Genomic DNA, 21,591 nt, shown 5'->3' on the forward strand with positions numbered 1-21,591 from the left:
AAGTCATGTTTGTGTTCGCCATGTGGTTTGTGGCGCATGTAATGGTGTTCTGGTAGCACCGTAATTACCGGGAAGATAGCGTAACTGGGCATCTATAAGTTGTCATAGGCATCCCGCCCTCCCATCGGCGCGTGCTGGTCTAGTAAATGAGCGCGTCACTTCACGCTCCCGGTATCCAATCAGCGCTGTCAATGCAAGTCGTTGACTGTGGCGATGTATGTGTTGTGTGCTGGCTGCTACGAGCGAGGCTAGACAGGCAGTATGGCGGAGGAGAGCAGTGTGTACGAGTTAGAGGGTCTAGAAAAACAATTGCAGACTTTGTTTAGCCGCTACTCAAGCGATGAACTCCGAGGCGACAGCGAAGCGTTCTGCTTTGACTTTTGCAAGGTATGGAGCCGTAGCTGAAGTTAGCGGCGTGCTTGTTGTCAAAGATAAGCATATATGTTAGCCGACTCCCCTCCCCCAGAACTACTAGTTACACACGGCTAGCATTAGCGGCTAAGCCCGTTATCATTTAGCTAACTAGCAGTAGTCGCTTTAAAAACAAGCATATTTGCGTGACAAACAGCGTGTCAAGTAATCCGAGCCCGCATACACACGATTTTAGCAAAACATGCGAGCCACTTAAGCAGTGATTTAGTGACAGTGCATGATTTCAGGCTGACTTTGCTAATCGTATGAGCCAGCTAGCCCAGAATTTTCTTGCAAGTTAGCATGGTTGTACGCTGAATGTTTACTAACTACCCGCTGGTCAGGATTTTGCACGATTACACTACGTTTTGGCAGCGAATACGCTGAAATTGGGTTAATATTTGTTATCCTGTGCTGTCGGGCGTTTGTTTTACAGCCCACCTTTCACAGCAGTGGGAAAATAATTCCTGCCATCACTAAATGGTCTCACAGTGGTTGCATCTTATGCAAAAGCGCATTGGAATGGCAGTAACTAATAACCCTGCACTGTTAACAACAGAGAGATAAAATCATGTTTGCCCAATTACTGACACTAGAAATAGCCAGGCGTACTACTTCCTGTTGACAAATCCCAGCTGTAAGCCATCCAAACTTTAAAAGTAAGCATTAAACGCGTGACGCATAGGCATATGTAATTTGACTTGATTTCTTTGGAGCTGAAGTTGGGGTGCTAGAGCTTGGGAGTATAACAAAATGAGAAGTAATTATTGCACCACATATTTTAAAATGATATCACACATGGTATTGAGTTTGTTGTTCATAAAGAAGGTGCCAGACTCGGGCTGTCATGCTTTGCTAACATGGTTACATTTAGCTTAGTAGGGAACTAATTGTTGCAGTTGGATGAGGGCCTAAACCAGGGGTGTCAAACTCCAGGCCTCGAGGGCCGGTGTCCTGCAGGTTGTAGATATCACCCTAGGTCAACACACCTGAATCAAGTGATCAGTTCATTACCAGGCCTCTGGAGAACTTCAAGACATATTGAGGAGGCAATTTAGCCATTTATATCAGCTGTGTTGGATGAAGGAAACATCTAAAACCTGCAGGACACTGGCCCTCGAGGTCTGGAGTTTGACACCTGTGGCCAAACTAAACACTGGCTGAGGGTTAACACTTCACTGCGTTCCACTGCAGATGAGCTGGATTTCCACCATTAGAGGGCAACATAAGGATTAGGATGTCATAGGTCAACTGTAAACAGATATTGTTTCGTGATGGGCCTGTAGTACATGTTCAAGTAAAAATAATCTAGGTAGCTGTCCAAAACACACAGATCTAAAGTATAACATGATATAAACAGATCTTTGTAATCGAGTGCGATTAGAAGCATCAGCAGTGTACTTGCGTTTGCACTCAAAACCTTTAAAAATGCCATATCCATAGAGATGCTGTGCAATTGCACTTTGTATTGTACTTTTGTTTAGATGTTGTTTTTGTCTTTGCAGCTGGTGGAGGAGTACGCCTCTCGCTGGCAGGTGCTCCTGCCTCAGCTCAGGATCCTTGAGATTGCTCTCTGCTATTTTGCGCAAGCCTCATCCTTCTTCACGTCAAACTGTGATCACGTGCTCCGCACACTCAGTAGCCTGGCTTTGTAAGTACCCAGTCCTACCTAAAAAGGTTGCTTTCAGTCTTTGCTGATCTAAATACCTCTCACAGATTTGCTGTGATTTTTGGTTGTTTCCAGGCTGAAGTTTTCTTATCTTATAAGTAGTCTGGATTATTTATAAGTGCTGTTGTAGCTCGTACTTACACTATATAAGTCAGAGGAAAGCAGCACCTTTGTTTCCCAAACATCCCTCTTTTCTGGATAGTTTTGCTTGTAATGTAGACAAAGCCAGACACACATAGTTGGACACAAAGTTGAATTGTTTATTAACGACACAGCTGCCTCTGTAGCATGGGCATGGTGCGGTTATGAAAAGTCTGACACGGAGCAGAAAACCCGTCCCTACCACAGAAACAATCCCCTTCTACCACCTATGCAACAATCATGTAAAAGAGTACGGAGAATTTACAAATGAGAAGAAAAAAAGATCTGCCAGGTGCTCAAAATAAACCTCATACGCAAACTCTAGAACAGGCTTTTCTCTGCAGTACGCCATATAATAAAGACTCATAAATATACTAGCGGCCAAATATATGTTTTCACACATTGGTCAGAGTACTCGACTCCAGGGACACTACGCCCAGCTGAAAACACTTCTCACAAGTAGAGTTGCCTCGTTTATATTACGCGTCAGACCAAAGTATTGGAGGAAATTTGCAACGTAGCATACCACGTTGCGCCAACAGATATGTGGATGAACCGAACAGCACATCCTTGTATGAGCTTAATGGAGCGCGTCATTTAAGACTGCACACTCTTCAGTCGATGTTCGTAGACAGGCTAGTTTCCTGACGATCATACAAGACCAGTAATGATAGCCGGGGGGCCTCAGGAGGCTTTTGCGTGACTGCGTGGGGTCATTTAGTTTGTGTCACTAAGGGATAGCACCTTGTAATTTATTAAATTTTTGATTATTTAATTTGAATGTAAAAAAATAAAGAAATAGTACTTTCAATTTGGTGATTAAATAAACCAGTGACTTGATTTACGGAAAATACACTATGTTGTGATATACACTGTTATGGGGATAAGAACGACATGATTTTGGTCTTATCAGTACAACCAAGATGGAAAGTAAGAAAGCTAACAGCAGCTTGTGCTAATGCAGCTCTGCATGACTTGTATCTAGAAATTTGTCATTGGATCTCAGCTGTATTGGCTTAAACTGACATAATAAGCACTTGACCTGAGCAGTGTGTGACCACATTTTGCACAGGCGTGTGGTCTGCTGGTGCAGTGTTTGCTGCACTTGACAGACTAATTTCACTGTGTGTGTGTTTCACACAGTGCGAATTGTCATACATGATCATGAGTCATTAAAAATATAATCTAATCACTTCCTTTCATACTCAAAGGTTTGAAATGGCTCTAAAATACACAATAAATATTAGCCTCATCTTTTGATTGTTTCCTCTGGGTTTTTAATTAATTCTTTTTAGTTTTGGAGTAGTCAGTCCTTCTGATTATATTTTCTTCTCCTGCTTAAATAGCTTATAAATTAACTCAGTGCCATCTTCAAATGAAGGAAAAGAGACAAAATTAAGAGGCATAGTTGTTTTTAAATAATGATTAGAAGAGCACTGGTTTGTGCACATGTAGCTGGAGCCCTGCTCATTTCCTATTCTCCTAGTGATCAAATATTGATGGTGGACCGCTGCCATTTCTGTCTGGCTGCTATAGACTTTTCTCAGTTTCTAGTTTAAGAGAAACATTTTTAGACATAAATAATTGTTATCTCGTTAAACAACCACTGTTAATGTTAAAGATGGGAAGTGCTGATAGCATTAATATTACTGTTTTATTATTAGCCATAAGCCAGTTCCTTAATGATAGCTTGGCAGACAAATAATATGGGTAATTGCTAATAGTTAAAAATCAAAGGTTAATGTGTGTACAGGCCAAATTAACATTTAGGATAACTGTTTAATACTTCAGTATTGTTGAAATAGGAGCCTTACTGACCTCACAAAGTTCCTATTAAGACCAGGGTATCAGTTTGCTGTTCCAAGTGTTCAGCTGCTAGTGAGGGGAAGGGGCTGTGTGCCTGCCTGTCTAGTAAGGGTGTGAAACAGAGCCTCAAATGTTATCGTGGTATTTCATAGGGCACTTTGATATAATGATATACATTAAGTGACGATATGAAAACGTCTATCGTTTCATATTACGCTATCGTTTGCTTCGTGGTGTCGTGGTGCCGTAAATATTGCTGTTTACGGCAATATTTTTTCCTCTTTTTGATGGTCACTGTAGTGGCTCTATTAATTTCTTAAAGTTCTCTCTTTCTCTTATATTGAAAATAACCACACTACAGACGGATAAACGACTGTTTTTACGCATTGTTGTTAGCAACAACAACGGTAAAGCCAGCGTGTAGCTCCGCCGTCTGCTTGTTTATTTTCCACATAAACCTTTCACAATAAAGCTGAAGGTCCTTTTGAGATTTTTCAAAATAAACTGAAATAATGAGAAACAAAAGGACCAATCAAAACAAATCGAAGACCTTATTTCTAAATGAGGGGCTACCACTGTAGCATGGACATGGTTTGGTTATGAAAAGTGTGACACAGAGCAGAAAACTGTACTATGCGAATTATGCAGGAAACCGGTCCGCACCTCAGACTCAAACACGACAAACCTCGTCTACCACCTATGCAAGAATCATGTGAAAAGGTATGGAGAGAGTTTATGGATGAGAAGCAAAAAAAAGAGCCGTCAGGTGCTCAAAATAAACCTTAGACTCAAACGTTAAAACAGGCTTTCCCCCACGTTGTTGGGAGGATAAATATCTTATATCGGGATATGAGGTTTTGGTCATATCGCACAGCTCTAGTATTTCAAGAAAATTATTAGAATAATTATATTTCTTGAAATATAGAAAAAAAAAAAAGCTGATATATAAAAATTGTTTTATTGCTACTCTCAGCTTGCAGGCGGTGGCATTTTTAAGTGTAAGTAAATGAAGGGCCATTTCCATCCTTCTCTTCCAATGAGCTTGCCATTGTTGACACACTGCCTAATTTGAAGTGTGACTCTATTGCCACTTGGTGACAGCAGCAGTATTACAGCTCAGTAGCACAAGTCAAATGTAAGCTACAACGTAGCCTGGGTAGTGTTTTTAAGTAAAAGCATAAAAATAACTCCTTAACACTTACACTCAGCTGCTTAGAGCCCTGCTTTTCCACCATGTAGCGGCATCAGTAACTTCCATTTTCCATTTGCTCTTCCTGTCATATGTAGTGCAACTAGCATGTGCTCAAGTGATGCTCTGGAGTCAGCTGTTTACATTGGGTCATACCTTCTGCTAGTATCTTCTCCTTTGTAGTCTGATTGTAGTCGATAGTGTGTCTATTGATTTTTGCTTCAAGTGGCAAAATACTAGGGGTGCAACGATACACAAAATTCACGGTTCGGTTTGATACTTTGGTGTCACGGTTCGATATTTTTTCGATACAAAAAAAGTTCATGCCTTTTTAATTTGTCATTTATTAAAATTACAAATGTATATTTTAACTCAAAAGTACAGTTTTTAAATTTAATGTTGCTGAAACAACAAAATAATAAAAAAAAAATCTATCTGATCAAGAAATCACTCATCTTTGGAAAAGAGAGTTTATTACAGAGAAGTGGCTCTTTCCAAAATAAAAGCTATACTAGACGCTTCTTCTGGGCTATATTTCTCAGCAGCATATTAAACATATCAGGTCCCCATAAGGAGAATCATGTCCTAACGGCTGTTTAAATGACTCGGGTAAAGTTTGTAGCATGCGTGCTTGTTGTTTTTGTCTGCTTCCACTTGTCTTTGGGCGATCGTGGCTCAAGAGTTGGGAGGTCACCTTGTAATCGGAAGATTGCTGGTTCGAGCCCCGGCTTGGACAGTCTCGGTCGTTTTGTCCTTGGGCAAGACACTTCACCCGTTGCCTACTGGTGGTGGTCAGAGGGCCTGGTGGCGCCAGTGTCCGGCAGCCTCGCCTCTGTCAGTGCGCCCCAGGGTGGCTGTGGCTACAATGTAGCTTGCCATCACCAGTGTGTGAATGTGTGGGTGGATGACTGGATGTGTAAAGCGCTTTGGGGTCCTTAGGGACTAGTAAAGCACTATACAAATACAGGCCATTTAGGATGATGTCGGCGTAAATGTGCCGTCATATTCGTTGTGTTCCCTCTAGTGCTGTCAGCGTTTACCTCATTAAAATGACATTAACACCATAACGCCGCAAATCTCTCTTAACAAGTTACCGCGGATCGCCCCATGTGTGGTGCTGGACTGCGTCAACACGTTAATGAGCAAACTGTACTAACACTCTAGTTCCCACCATTTGAGTATTGCGTGGCACTTCCGACATACTGTTTTACTTTTGTCCATAACGCGGCTTATCTTGGTTTTCAAGCTTCACATGAAAACCAAGATAGTTCCTAACGCCAGATCTGAATGAGGGTGGGGAAGGTTCTATTTCGGGTAGCGTTGAGGCAGTTGCCATGTTGCAACGAGCTTAGCTTCTAGGGGTGGGTTTTTATAATCGATTTATCGATTAAAATCGATTCTGGCTTCTGGAATCGATTTTTTTAATATGAATTTATTTTGCCCGAAATGCCAGAACCTCAGGTGAAACCCCACAAAATGTCAACAACCACCAAACAGCTAAAACAGTGAATGAGAGCAGGAACACGGATTCTACACAAAGACGTAAACACAAAGCGCGGACCGCAGATCAGAATCAGTGAGATGTCGCCTTTCTCACCCGACGGGACGGACACGGTCGGGGCTGAAAGAGCCGACAGGTCGCTGATTCTGATCTGTCGGCGGGTCCGCGCTTTGTGTTTACGCCCTTTTTGTGCTTATTCTAAAGCTGTTAGTTTTTATCTCTCTCCAAACATTATTGACTGAACCAGCAGCAAAAGAAGATCCAAACTACGCTTCACATAAACACCGTCATGAATTCACTCTGACTTTTACTGTTTTGCTTCCACCACAATAAAAATCACACTTCATGCAGCGCTTTCTCTCTCTCTGTACTTCAAGAACAGTTTCCCGTCTAAAATCTTTTTTCTGCATTATTCACTTGCTTGTTACGCACAAGTCTACCGGTGTTTACAGGCTGTCGGCCACTGTTTTTTTTCCTTTTACATACTTCCGAAAAGAAAACCTAATTTCTGCTGTTCAATACTGAAAAAATTTAAACTTTTTAAAATTATGCAAAACGCTTAGCCATAAAACCGCTGTAACATCAGAGGTAATGTTCATAAGTTGATTAATGATTTTCTCTCGTTTTTGATGTACTGCAGAATATTTTTATAAAATCCCAGGCCAGGAAAATCACCTTCATGTTTTTCTGTGTTTTATCTTCAGCTACTTTGACACAAAGGCATCTGCTATGATGCTTACACATTTGATAAAGTCTTGTGTGTGTCAGCTTCCTTTTTATAGATACAAAAATATGCAAATGTATTGATCTGAATTATAATATTTCTGACTGTCAAAATTTCCCAGATTCAAATCGAATGAAATTGAATCAAATCGAATTGAATCGAATCGTGGATCGAATTGATTCTAGAAATCAGTGACGATACCCAGCCCTATTAGCTTCTGTCTTGCTAGCTTGCGCTGCGCTCAGTGGATCTGCACTCGACAGTGCAGGCTAGGCGGAGTAGTCGAACGCAGATCCACTGAGCGCTCAACACAGACAGCATCATCAGAAGAAAAGTTGATAAAGTAAACAAAAATTTGTATTGTTTGATACATATGCGTACAGAACCCAAAGCACTTTATCGAATGGTTCAATATCAGTAAGAGTATTGTTGCACCCCTACAAAATACATATGTTGTTTTCACAGAAACAGTTTTCTTGCATATTTTGCGAACTTGTGCTTTGTTGGAGGTTGTTGAAGAAACTCAATTTTCAGGTACGGAATTATGATCGGAGATTGACATGCAGCTCTTGCTCTCAAACGTGCCTGGGCTAGTGTTGTTGTTATGCATAACGGAGACGATAAATTCATGATATTGCTATAGCAATATACGATATGGCATTCCTAGGTGTTATTAGGGATGATGTGAAATGGCACAGCACTGAAGTTTGCAGCAATCCTGTGTGAAGTTGTCATTTGGAAGAGGCAAAGATGGCACTGTTGGTATAAATAGTGTTGTAAATAAATGACTCTAATCTGACAACCCTACGTGATATCTATACTGTTTGTGGTACTTACGGTACATAAATACTAGGGGTGCAACGATACACAAAATTCACGGTTCGGTTCGGTTCGATACTTTGGTGTCACAGTTCGATATTTTTTCGATACAAAAAAAATGTTCATGCATTTTTAATTTGTCATTTATTAAAATTATAAATATATATTTTAACTCAAAAGTACAGTTTTTAAATTTAACCCTAACCCTTGTGCGTGTTTTTTATTTTGACAGCGAATGCGCACCTGCGGACCACTTATGTGCAGCCCTGGTTATTTAGCTTGTCAGAAATTCTTTTGTCCATGAAACCATAAAGCTGCACTTTCTTTTTGCCTTATAGTCTGATTTGTCATAACTTCTCCGTTTTGTGGTAAGCTTTTCTTTGGCTGTCACTTCTTCACCCTGACCTGTCTTATTTGGCTCAGCAGAACTAAATTATATATCTGTCTGTGAAGGTCATTGTAGTCAAATATATATCCTGCTGCTTTTACACACGCACTCACATAAGCTCAGCGATTCTCTGCGCGATCAACCTCTCACATGTTTAAGCTGCGTGAGATTTCACTTGTCATGTTTGCATAGTAAGCTAACAATTAATAAGACGATGTCAGAGGAATTGGTGCGCAAATTATCATCACTCACAGATTAGTGCTGTCGCTCTCTATACACAGTTCGCGCGATTGCAAAGTGAAAGCAAAAAAACAAGCGCAAATTCAAACGCGATTTCAATATGTCACATATTGACAGTGGCTCACCGATGCCAATGACATAATTACCCAGCTACATTTCCGAAAGAATGCAAAAGCATTGACATATATTTTTCCTTCCTACAATCCGGTTGTTCAGTGATGACGCGACGAATCCTACTTCCGGGTCTAAAGTAGTCTGCATTTAATATGGCTTTTGTGTTGTTAACATGTTTAATGTTATGTATTTTCTTCTATTTAATCTCAAAAAGCTCCTAAAACAGTCAGTGATCCCTGTTGACCTCCCTCGGCTTTTATTACCGCTAATCATTTATTTAAGCTCAGTTTTTAAAACCTTAGGATGTAACTGCAGCCCAGCCCATGCAGCAGTATATGAATGACTAACCTCGTATTGTGGATGGATTATCTCAGTTGTTCTCCTGGCTAAAGTTTGGTCCTTTTACAGCATCCTGCCATGCGATTACATTTGTTCCTGACCACCGAGAACACTCACGTTAACTTTTATCGAGTGGAAAAAAAGTTAGCTTGTTTATATTATGCTGTGTCGCTAGCGGTCACGTAGCACATCATTATATACCAGCTAGCCCAACTTCAGTAACCCTACAAACGTCACTGCTGTCTTCATTTATGCTGGAAGTGATAGCAGAGCTGTACGTTTTAATTTGTTTCCAAAACCCCGCAGTCAGGACATGCTATATTGTATTTAGATAGAAGCTAGCGAGCTAAAATATCGAACCGTGACACCAAAGTATCGAACCGAACCGTGAATTTTGTGTATCGTTGCACCCCTACTAAATATATCCATCAACCCTTTATAGTTCATCACGTCCCTCAATAACAGAGTTCCTTAGAGCCACACAGATAGCTAGTTTACTCGGAATATCCAGATTTAAGTTTTAAAGTAGCTTGGAAATGAGCATTTATTCCTTTGATTTCTCCACAGGAGTGTTTTTGAGTTGCTGCTTTTCTTTGACCAGAACGACTTCTATCAGGAGCCACTGAAACACTTTACTGATACATTCCAGGTGAGAATAAAGAGCTTATTATCTTCCCAATAGAACAGTGAATGCATGTTTGTCAAATCTGATTATGTTCATTATCATTCATTTCACTGCATATTTTGTTGTCAGGGCACTCCATCATTTGGGCTAGACCTTTGCTGCTGTACCTAAAAAGTTATTTTGTGGTCCCATCTTTTATGTACTCTGTGGCACGATAGCGCAATTAAGACACTTTTGTGTTTTTTCTTTATTCTCCTCCAGGAATGTTATTTGGCTCTTGCAAAGCACCAGAATGTTCACTTACTTCAGGTGGAGGGTTTGGTTCAGGGCGGCGGGCCTTGGGCCAACCCGACCGTACAGGCAATCCTCAGCGAGTCCAGTTTACCTCAGAATGACGGTCAGTGATGTAGTTATTATTTGTAGAAATGCTAATACTGGAGTAACTGTAACACACCAGCTACCTTTAAATTTTAATCAGCTGTCTTTTAAAAATTAAAAGAAAAATTTATAATACCATACTTTGTTTTTTTTTTCTTAATTAATAATAATTTCTCATGTTCTGTCAGAAATCAACCATTTCATTTGCTGAATGGAGGAAAGTTAGGCTTCTGCTCCTCCAGAGGCCATTGTAAATTCTTAATGCTGTCTGCAGGTTATCTAACATAAAACTGTGTTATCACTGGTTGTTCTCATACAAAGTAAAACTCTGTTCTGACTTGGCTTTCCTTCAGTGGATGGATACATCAGCTCTCAGCTGCCGGTGTTCTTTGAGCTTCGCGTGCGCTACCTTTTATCCTGTGAGCGTATTGCTGAGGCTATGGCCCTGGCTAAGTGTTGTGCTCGGCATCCCAACACAGGACAACACTTGTTCTTCCTCCAGGTCTACCTCACGTGGCTTTACAAAACTTCACAGCATGACTGTCTACATAAAGAGGTGGGTAGAGTGCAGTAATAAAATACTTTTTCCTTCCGTGTAAACTTACTCTGTGGACATGCTTGTATTATATACGTCTTTACTAAGACTTGCCTGAACTAGAAGTCATTTTCCAATGTTTTTTAGGTTGCGGATCTTAATGGTAAAAATGCAGTGCACATCATCTGTAACTTGGAGTTTGAAGAAACGGATGAGTTACTGTTAGCTCTCATCACAGCCTTTCTGTCCCAGCAGCTCTGGAGGGGAGATATGTACTATTTGTGGTAAGTAAACAGTATTATAAACAAATAACTTTTTCAAATTTATTCTAAGTGAGGGCTGTTCTACAAATATTACAGCAGGCGAGTTATTTTTAATGCAATGTTTACATCCCTACATCTTATTATCAAGAACAGATTTTACTTCTTTCTCCCCCCCTTTGCAGTGATCTTGTGTTCTTGTGGACTAAACTTCATACTCGGTTGAACACATCCAAGCAAGTTCTTCTAGAGGAGACTCGCCAGCTGATGCTGTCTGCCACTAATGTCAACTCGATCTTCCCGTTCATCAGATCCATACTGCAAGAAGTTAGACCATATAATAACACGTTAACTATAATAATATTATATATATATTCATGGAGATGAATATTTAACTCCTTTGTTTATATCTCATTAGGTTGGAGACGATGGTATCCAGCTTTGTGTGGAGCTCTGTGCTAATGCACTGAAGTCTTGTCTTCCCTGTGATACCCTCACGAAATCACTAATCTACAAAACCATTGCCGGCCTGCTACACAATGATCTGGAGGTATGCCGGGCGTGTGCTCTTCTCGTCTTCTTCTTGGAGCGCACTGTTGAGTCCTACAAGATGGTCTACCTTCTTTACATGCATCCTGATCAAGAGTACGACGCAGAGTACAGCTCTATTGGAAATAATGTTCGCTTTGAAACGCTACAGGTTGGGCATCTTTTTTTTGTGTGTATATATTAACAGACTGAAGTTTATTTTAAGAAAAGTAAAGTCTTAGTAGTATAGACATTTCACTTGTGGAAATAAATATATTCCTGTATCTGATAAATTTGCACTATTCTGTTTCTTCTTCCTACTTCTATTTATTGTCATAAAAGCTAGCTATAAGAAGAAATCCTTGTCTTCCAGTAGTTGAATGGCTTGCAAATAGCTAAGTGGTTAAAATACAAGTCTACAAAGTTCTAAATCACAGTGTCAGATGTAGTAATTAGAAAATTATCCATGTGTGTAGAAATGGTGCTAAAAGACTTCATTCTTTTGTTCTCTTCTCAGGTCTTGAAGAAGGATCTGTATTTTGATCCAGAGTTTTGGAACCTCATTGCTTTGAGGACCAACTGTTTGAAGCTGATGAATGAGAAAGTGGTTAGTGCTGCTCTTGAAGAAATCATGGAGGACAAATGGATTTCAAACTACTGCACCAAAGACTCTGCTTTCCGATCAAGTGTGTTGGCATGTCAGAAAGGAAGTAAAAGTGTACTTCAGGCAGAAGCTAAAAAGCGGCATCATAAAGAGGATACGAATGCTGCATCAAAAAGACTAAGGATGGGCACAGGAAAAACACCAGTAAATGTTGATCACAGTGCAAAGAAGAAGGGCAACCAGGGGTCAAGACCTTTGAAAGAAAGATCTGCTGAACCTTTGAGGCGCTCATTTTGGCAGCTAGACAGAATACGGGACAGTGTAGGCCAAGCTTACGAACAACATAGACGCATTACACGGTTGTCTGAAAAGAATCTCCCAAAACGGAGAATTAGAAAACCAAAGTGGCTCCTAGAAGACTCGGGAACTCTTGAAGAGAACGTTCCCCTGAAGGTCAAAAGACATGGGTTAAAACATGACAAGCACCATCGATCATCTCTCAGATCAGAAACTGGTCGTATCAGGAACCATGCCAAACACAAATCTTCAGTGAACCTTCAGTTAAATGAAAGTGAAGACATTAAATACCAGAAAGGGTTTTCTTTGGATTGTTCTAAACCAGATTCTCCTCCACAAGTAATTCTGGAACTTTCGCTACCAGACAATGAACTTGTGGGTGCGTTTAATGAAGATGTTTGCAACCGAAAGAGAGGGTTCCCACAAGTGCTTCTTTACAAACCTACTGTGAAGCTTCCTGCAACATCACCACTCGTCAAGACTGTGCATCGTAACAAGGTGATTCTCAGAGCACGGGATCCATCCATATTTGTCCAGCAGTTGCATTGTTATGCAAGGCGGCAAAAAGGAAAAGGAAATGGGCTGAATATTCACAGCTCAGTATCCACAATCACACGGTCATCTGTGCACGGTAGCCCTCCAAAAGATCCGCTTTGTGGAGAACCTGCCACTGAGACAAAGGATACAATTGGCTTTCCAGCAGCAGCAGTTAAACATAGAGGGTCCTCAGTTGGAGAAATTCAGACTTCTGTCTCAGGAAAGATATCTTCAGTAAGAGAGCTCTCTGAGAAGTCAGCTTCTGAAATGGGAGATACCACAGCGTCTTCAGCATCAACAGAAATTCCACGTTTAGATGAAATCCGCGAAGTTTCCACCATTGCTTCAGCAGAAGAGGCCTGTGAAGAGCCCACTGTTGAAATGAAAGTTACTATTGCCTCGAAATCCACGGTTTTAGGCAAAGCTCCAACAGCAAAAGATGTCTCAAAAACTGAAGTTTCTCAGACTTTAATATCAGGGAAAAAGAAAGTTACTGACAAAGTCCACCCAGTTTCCAATAAAGGGATTGCTTCCAAGTCTAGGAATGCTGATCGTGCACAGTCACAGTGTCAAGATAGAGAACAAGAACTTAACTCTTTCCAGACCGAGAGTGAAGAAGGCAAAAGCGATGTTTCTGTGATAGATCTCACAACGGTTTCACCTAAAGATTCAAGAGGACATGTGCCTTGTAAAAGTGACTCAAGTTGGGGAAGAAATGAAGCCGCTCTAAGGAAGTTAACCAAAATTGAGGCTTCATGTACAGACCATGACAGTATAAGTGACATATCTTCGCTAACACTAGTAACAGAGATGGTGACTGATCTTCCCCCTGGGCACCTTACTCAAGACCTGGAGAATGAAAAAGAGCGAACTCCAACCAATAGTGCCTCCAAAGACTCTAGAGTTGGAAGTAAACCTAAAAATCCTCAAAATATACGGACTACCTCCAGCTGCTCTTTACAAGAACAGGAGGCCTTGGAAGTTGATGGGACAGTGCAAACTCAGGATGGCAGTTTAGATACATGGGAGAACAGCGAACTTATGGAAACGCCACAAGAATCGGAGGAATCCAAGTTGGAGTACTGTTGTACCTTCTGCAAAAAGGATTTCAAGGGAACTCGTGTTGTGGCACATGCAATGTTCCATTATCGTAAAGATGAGTGCATGTTCTGTGGAAAAGTATTCACGGATGACCTCCAGGCCATGATGCACCTGTCTGATCATATAGAGAAGCTAAAGAGGATTAAAGCTGAAGAAAATGGGGTGCCTGACACCAAAGAAGTCTCAACACTTAAACCCAAAGCTAAGATGGCAAACACATCTTCTGGGAGTCAGAGTAAGGGGAGACCAAGGAAATCAACTGCCTGTCCTACATCAGTAAGCCCACCACCTGAAAGCAGAAAATTAAGATCCAATGACAAGCCTGTGGATGGTTCATCTTCACAAGAGAAACATAACACGTCTAAGCACCTTAATAGTAAAAGTCCTGTTCACAAAGTAAATGGGCATATCGACAAAAAGAAGGAATTTAACAGACAGAAAAAGGATGTGGAAGCTATGCAGATACTTGAACAAGATGCAAATATAGGCTCTTCTGCAGCAAACAAAAAGTTGGCCTGTTCCACAGAAGATAAATTAAAGGTGAAAGCTACAAAACAAATTTGGAAAGTTGTTACAGAAAAAAATACAGAGCCCCAAGAGAAAATTAGCTGTCCCGCAGATGGATGCTCTTTTTTTACTGACATTTCAAAGAACCGTGTTGCACTTCTATACCATGCACTCGATGATCACTACGGTGAGCTGAAACCTTTAGAACTGGCGTTCCATGTCGGAAACAATAAATGTAGTATTTGCATGAGGGTTTTATGGAGTTTCGAACATTTTCAACATCATGTTGAAAGACACAGATGGAGTCCAAGGCATCCTTGCCTTCATCAGGGTTGTACTGCCAGGTTCAAAAGCGGAATGGAAATGAGACGCCATGCCAGGAAGCACAGTCCACTGCAGGCAGTGTGCTGCCTCCCTGGATGCTCTCATTTATTTATTTGTCTTTGGGCACTGAACCTTCATGAAAGAGAACACTATGCTTCAAAATCTACTAATTCAGACAAAAACACAAATGCACAAACAGGCGACAAACTTGATGATGCATCAGCTGGGAGGCAGCAGCAGAGTTTGCCAGATAGTCTCACCGCTGCAAAGAAGACAGAGAGTGTGAAGACTGCACTAAAGTTACCAGAACAGGCAAGTCAAGAGTTGTTGGTAAGAATACAAGATAAAGCTGCTCCTCTCTCCATCAGCAGATCATCTTTGATAAAACAGAAGTTGAAAAAGAAAAACGAGAGCAAGAATTCAAATGTATTGAAGAGTCTTTCCAACAAGGAAACCTCTGCACAGCCTACTGATTCAAGTAATAGATTAAGGCATAATTTGAGAAAAGGGCAAGTAACAAGTACAGCCCTGATGGCTCCCAAAATTCACAAAGTTATCTCATCATCATTGTTAAAACACAGCAGCAAAGTGAGGCATAACCCGAAGCAGAAAAAACAAATCAAAGTAAACACAAAAGGTCCTAAAAAAAGAGGTCGACCACCCAAGTTAAATAATGCAATGGATGATGAAAAGATTAACGCTGGTCAAAAGGGTGAAATGGTGAAAGAAAAAACTGCAATGGCCAAGGCTCAGAAGAGCCCTGCCCAGCTTCGAGAGAAAGCTGTCAGTGCAATGGAGAGTAACAAGCTAAACAAAGAGAAAAGTCAGCAGGTCCAAGATGGAGGCGAACGTAGAGCCATGTCAACCAGCAAATTGAAGAAATTGGTGGGCAAGGAGATCAGAAGGAATTATGTCCAACTAAAGTCTTCATCATTTAACAGTTCAAAACCATCAGGCATCACCAACTCTGGAATTAAAAAATACAGGTCACTAAGAAGATGGGTTAAAATTAAAAATCATTCTGCACCTTCAGATCTCAAGAAGACAAAGAAGATTGCAAACAGTAACAACAATGAGACTTTGAAGAAAAACCCAAAACCTGCCTTAAAAAGCCATGCCACATCCAAATCTGCTGTCCCACAAGTCGAGGCCAAAGGAGCCGCAGTAAAAGGTTTTGCTGATGATGAAGTAAAAGTAAAGGTGGAAAACAAAGACTTGACTAAAAAGGTTACTAGTGACTCAGAGCTTTCTGTCCCAGCTCCCTGCTTAAACGTACCTCCCACCACTGAGAAGGCACGCAAGTTAAAAACAGAGGAAAAATCAAAGAAATCACTTGTTATAAAAGAAGACAAAAAAACAAGGACTGCTTCCTCAGACTCGAACAAGGAAAAGAAGCACAAGATGGTAAATGATGAAGTCAACACGGAGACTGTCAGGAGGGATTCCCAGACTAGAGAACCAGCCTTAATACAAACTGTTGAGTCTAAATCGGAAGTCCCACACGTTGAGGCCAGAGCAGCAGAAAGTTCTGCTGATGAGGGAAAGGTGAAGGTGAAAAACACAGATGCGACACACAATGGCTCCTGTGACTCTGTGCCAGCTAACGGCTCAGGTGTTCAACCCACACCACAGAAAGTGCAGAAACTAAAAAGGGAGAAAAGGTCAAAGAAATCAATAGCAACAAAAGAAGGGAAGACTACTCGAACTGCTTCTTCACACTCAGGCAATGTAAATAAGAAGCACAAAAATATTAACAAAAGAGGGAACAAAAAGTCTGTCAAAGCAGATCGCAGCAAAATGTCTAAAGAGAAAAAGACGGCAAAGTCAAAATGCATTCAGCAAAAGGGTGACTCGGCAGAATCTGCTCCTGTTGACGAGGAGGGAAAAGGAAAGCAAGAAGACTCAGTTGCACCATTAGACAGCTCAGTTTCCTCCACACCTGCTGCTACTTGTGACATCCTACATGAAAAGACTTGTCTACCTGCTGCGCCTGAAGGAAGCAAGCCGAAGGTAACAAATAAGGAAAAATCCCAGAGAAAGAAAGCCCTAGACCCCAGTAAAGCAGATAAGAAGCGAAAGCGTGTTCAGAAAGATGACGCAAAGACAGTGAAGAAACATCGCAAAGACAATGCGGCTCAGTCAGGATCTAAGAAGCCTGCAAAGTCTAAATCTGAAGTGCAACCGCTTGCTGAGGCCAAAGCGATGACTGATGGGAGCCCAGTGGGTGATGGAGAGAAACCTTCTGCAGAAACGGCACAGGCTACAAATAATGGACCTGGATACTCTGTGATAACAAATGGACAGATGTCAGGTGACGCTGAAGACACAAAGGCCTCTGTGTGCAAGAACACTCTTGCAGAGTACAGCAAAAAGCCGTACATGCGTCTGCCGCCTACAGCATACCTGGATGAGAAGTACATCACCATGCCAAAACGAAGGAAGGATGCGTTGTCTGTCCTGGTGTCTCAGATGAGCAACGATTTAGAGCAGGCCTGTTTGACATCAGCCGTGCAGAGACAACGATGTGCCAACTGTTTTGCCACGTTCAACAGTGTCGAGGAACTGCAGAGTCATCGCCAGCTGCAGAAATGCTCAGACCTCTTTGGATTTGACTCCGATGACGAGGGTGAGTAAGCTGTCTTGGCTACTGATGGAAATCATACTCTTAAGTTTTTATGCAATACATAGTGGTCCAAATCAGTAAAAAATGGTGAAAGAGAAACATGCTTTTCAGTGCAGAAGTTTATAAACAGTCTGTGCATAGTCATAACAGTCTGCTGCACATACAGACAAGTGTTTAAAGAGTAGAACAAATGAGTTTGTCTATCTAAATGGTATAATTGAAAAGAGGTGCTGTGGGTGTGAGGTGTGTTCTAATAATGTTTCTTGTGTTTTATTGATGCCAAAGTTCAAATATGTGAATTTATTTATATATATTAGAGTGACAGAGCCGTAAGACTTTTCTTGCGTTCAGCTGACACTATCACTCACTTTTAGTAAACTGACTTAAAGAAAAATGACCTGGGTAAACTTTATTTTTATTTTTTAACAGCCCTCTGTATGTTTAGTATTATTAAAATTCACGGTTCGGTTCGATATTTTTTTCGATACAAAAAAATATTCATGCCTTTTTAATTTGTCATTTATTAAAATTATAAATATATATTTTAACTCAGTAGTACAGTTTTTAAATTTAATGTTGCTGAAACAACAAAATAATTTTAAAAAATCTTTGGAAAAGAGAGTTTATTACAGAGAAATGGCTCTTTCCAAAATAAAAGCTATACTATACGCTTTTTCTGGGGTATACTCTCAGCAGCATATTAAACATATCAGGTCCCCATAACGGCTGTTTAAATGACTCGGGGTAAAGCGTGTAGCATGCGTGCTTGTTGTTTTTGTCTGCTTCCATTTGTCTTTGCACTAAGATGATGTCGGCGTAAATGTGCAGTCATATTCGTTGTGTTCCCACAAGTGCTGTCAGTGTTAATCTCGTTAAAATGACATTAATGCCATAACGCTGCAAATCTCCGTTAACGAGTTAACACGGATCGCCCCCGTGCGTGGGGCTGGACGGCGTCAACACGTGCGTGGCACATCCGACATACTGTTTTAGTTTTGTCCATGACGCCATTACCTTCAGGGTAATGCGTCACATGAAAACTAAGATGGTTCCAAACGCCAGATCTGAATGAGGGTGGGAGAGGTTCGGGTAGCGTTGAGGCAGTTGCCAACCGAAAGCACTGTATCGAACGGTTCAATATCGATACGAGTATTGTTGCAGCCCTAATATGTATGTATGTATTTATTTAAGTGGCTTTTTTCCCAAGGCTGATTTAAGTTTGTGAGGGGTTTTTTTTGTTTGTTTTTTATAAAGAGCTGCATGGTGCTTTATGTAGTTATTGTAAGGCCAGGATGTTGTAGGATAACATTATTTTATGATTCTAACATAATTTTCTCTCTCCTGTTCTTTCCTCCTCTTTGTAACTTTAAGGCATCGTGTTTAATTGAAGTGAAAAGAACTGAGGCTTGGGATACAACACCTGTGGACCTACATGGAGCCCAAGGATGGATTGTACCTCAGCAGATTAGTGCACTCTGAATGGCTTGCTTGTTACTCTGTGCAAAGACTCGTGCATCTGGAGATGCACAGCAAGAACTGAAAGGCTTACCGGATTTCTGCTGTGGGGTGTTTCTAAAGAGTAAGGCCCGAGAGCAGCCTGATCTAATAGCCAATCAGTGCAAACAGCTACTGAACTGAATCCCAGTCAGTTTGTGAGAAGGAGAGATACTGAAGTGCCTGCTCTGGAATTGCCATGCTGTTTTCCAGCTGTTATACCTGGTTTGGACGCTAAGCATTGTGGGTTAAAGACAATGAAAGCTGTTGAAAGCTGTGAAAAAACAAATAAACTGACAAGGCTGTTGCTGTAATAAGGATACATATTTTTCACAGTAAGCCATAAAATATTATTTGCTTTTTGCACTCTTCTCATAAAATTTCTCAGTTAATTTGTCCCACCCTTGACTGGTAATGGTGGGAATATACAGTGAAAGAATCCTTTGCAAGTTCATGCTGATTTAACATGCTAATTTAGACAGTCTAATCTCTAAAGTTGTAAGATTGTGGTATCAAAGTCCTCTTTGAGAAGTTTTTATTGAATATTTCTTGTTTAAATACTAATTGTATTTCTTATTAAAAAATGTGGTTGATTAGGTCTAAGCTGCTTGACCTTACCATGAGCAACCAGTAGGAGTCAGTGCTCACCAATCTCTTAATCAGTTAAAAGTTTTATGTTTTGGTTTTCTTTTGGCAGTGAATTCAATATTCTTTGCTCTTTTTGCAACATAAAAAGCTGCTCGTGTTCTTTAACACTGTATGATATAAAGAAATTGCTTCATTTTCAATCATATCTGGAAAACTGAACCAAGCAATAACTGAGACCCACCAAAATTTGCCAGTATCCCACTAATTTATTGTTGGATTTGGTTCTTTATCATAGTTTGTTTGTAATTCCCTGACAGTTCAGGAACTGACCCTCTGGCTTCTATTTAATCATGTAATCGTAATTTTTTTTTTTTTTTTTTTTTTTTAAACCACAGAGACATTTTTGATTTCTTTATTCAGAGAGAAACAGAAGCGGCAGGAATAAACAGTTTAAAGTGTTACTGGGAGGCCAAACCAGTCTTTTCTCAAGCAGCAGCAGGTTATATTTATTTGTTTTATTTTCTATCTTTTGTAAATATTTGAAGAGTTTCAATGGCTAATTATATAAGGGGATATTGGAGCTGGGTTTATATTTTGTTCTTGAAGAAAAAAAATAAAACTTATTTCAAATCGTGTTGATTCTGCTGGTCTAATATATGCGAGACATATTGCCTTTAAATTAGAGGAAAGAACTGCTTCCTCCATAATTATGAAATGAAATACTTTACTGCTCTGGATAAAAATATGACACAGACGGTAAAGAAAATATTACATTATGTCCTGAATGGAATTATAGTATCATTTTTACCTTTTTGCATGCCTTTAAGCCCATGTTAATATTAAAGTTTCAAATATTTTCATGTGTTTCAAAGGTGTGTTTCTACAGAGTGGTACGTAACATGGCTATGCAATAAATCATATTGCAGACTGTCATGGTCAGAACAGCCTAGTAAGATATTGGCTTATAGTGATATGACCCTCATCTACAATAATTATATACATCCATTCGCTTCCGCTTATCCTTTTCAGGGTTGCGGGGGGCGCTGGAGTCTATCCCAGCTGTCATAGGGCGAGAGGCGGGGTACACCCTGGACAGGTCGCCAGTCTGTCGCAGGGCCAACAACCTTCTAGTAGTGGGTTGAACTTCTGCCTTCGGATTTGTCCTAATTCTTCATGGCACATATTCAACAAGCTGGAAACATTCCTCAAAGGTTTTGGTCCATATTGACATGATGGAGTTACACAATACATCCATGATGTAAATCACCTGTTCTACTACTCCTCAGAGGTGCTCTGTTGGTAACTACTAACTGTAGGGATACAGTGAACTCAATGTCATGTTCACGAAACCAGTTTGAGATGATAATGACAACATGATGTGTTATCCTTTTATAAGCAGCCATCAGAAGATTGGTACACTGTGGTCATAAAGGAACGGACATGGTCAGCAGCAATAATCAGGGTCTCAAAGTGTATCAAGACAATATTGCCTATAACCGTTACATCAACAACAGCCTGGCACCAACAACAGTGCCACATTGTCCTTTAAATCACCTTTCATCTTTCAGCAGGCATCTTGACCATCGACATGGCTTTCAGTTGTTGTGACTGGCCACTTAGAGGTTTGTGTTAACAAGTAGTTGGATAGTTGCTCCTAATAAAGTGGCAATTTGCCAATTAAGGAGTCAAACATCTCAAGAAGACTCCCAGCGTTGGAATTTGGATTCAAAAGGACTCTCAATGCAAAACCAAAAATCTATCTGCGAGATTATGGGACCATTAAGGGTATGTTGTGTGTGTAAGTCGGGGGGGGGGGGGGGGGGGGGTGTTCTATTCCACTGCGGGTCAG

The 21,591-nt window shown here is 40.6% G+C and overlaps 1 protein-coding gene across 1 annotated transcript; it reads left to right on the forward strand.

The window, feature by feature from the left end:
• Positions 1-209: 209 nt before the first annotated feature.
• On the forward strand, positions 210-20,123 carry LOC308394037 (uncharacterized protein). The gene is made up of 10 exons (XM_080878153.1): positions 210-387; positions 1,917-2,062; positions 9,909-9,990; positions 10,228-10,363; positions 10,698-10,900; positions 11,027-11,163; positions 11,325-11,466; positions 11,558-11,839; positions 12,185-17,663; positions 19,032-20,123. Exons 1-10 carry the CDS (start codon positions 262-264, stop codon positions 19,046-19,048), a joined length of 6,750 nt encoding a protein of 2,249 aa, XP_080734279.1. The 5' UTR covers positions 210-261; the 3' UTR covers positions 19,049-20,123.
• The last annotated feature ends 1,468 nt before the right edge of the window (positions 20,124-21,591 follow it).

The sequence above is a fragment of the Rhamphochromis sp. 'chilingali' genome (assembly GCF_963969265.1).
Source record: "Rhamphochromis sp. 'chilingali' genome assembly, chromosome: 3".
Classification (NCBI taxonomy): domain Eukaryota; kingdom Metazoa; phylum Chordata; class Actinopteri; order Cichliformes; family Cichlidae; genus Rhamphochromis; species Rhamphochromis sp. 'chilingali'.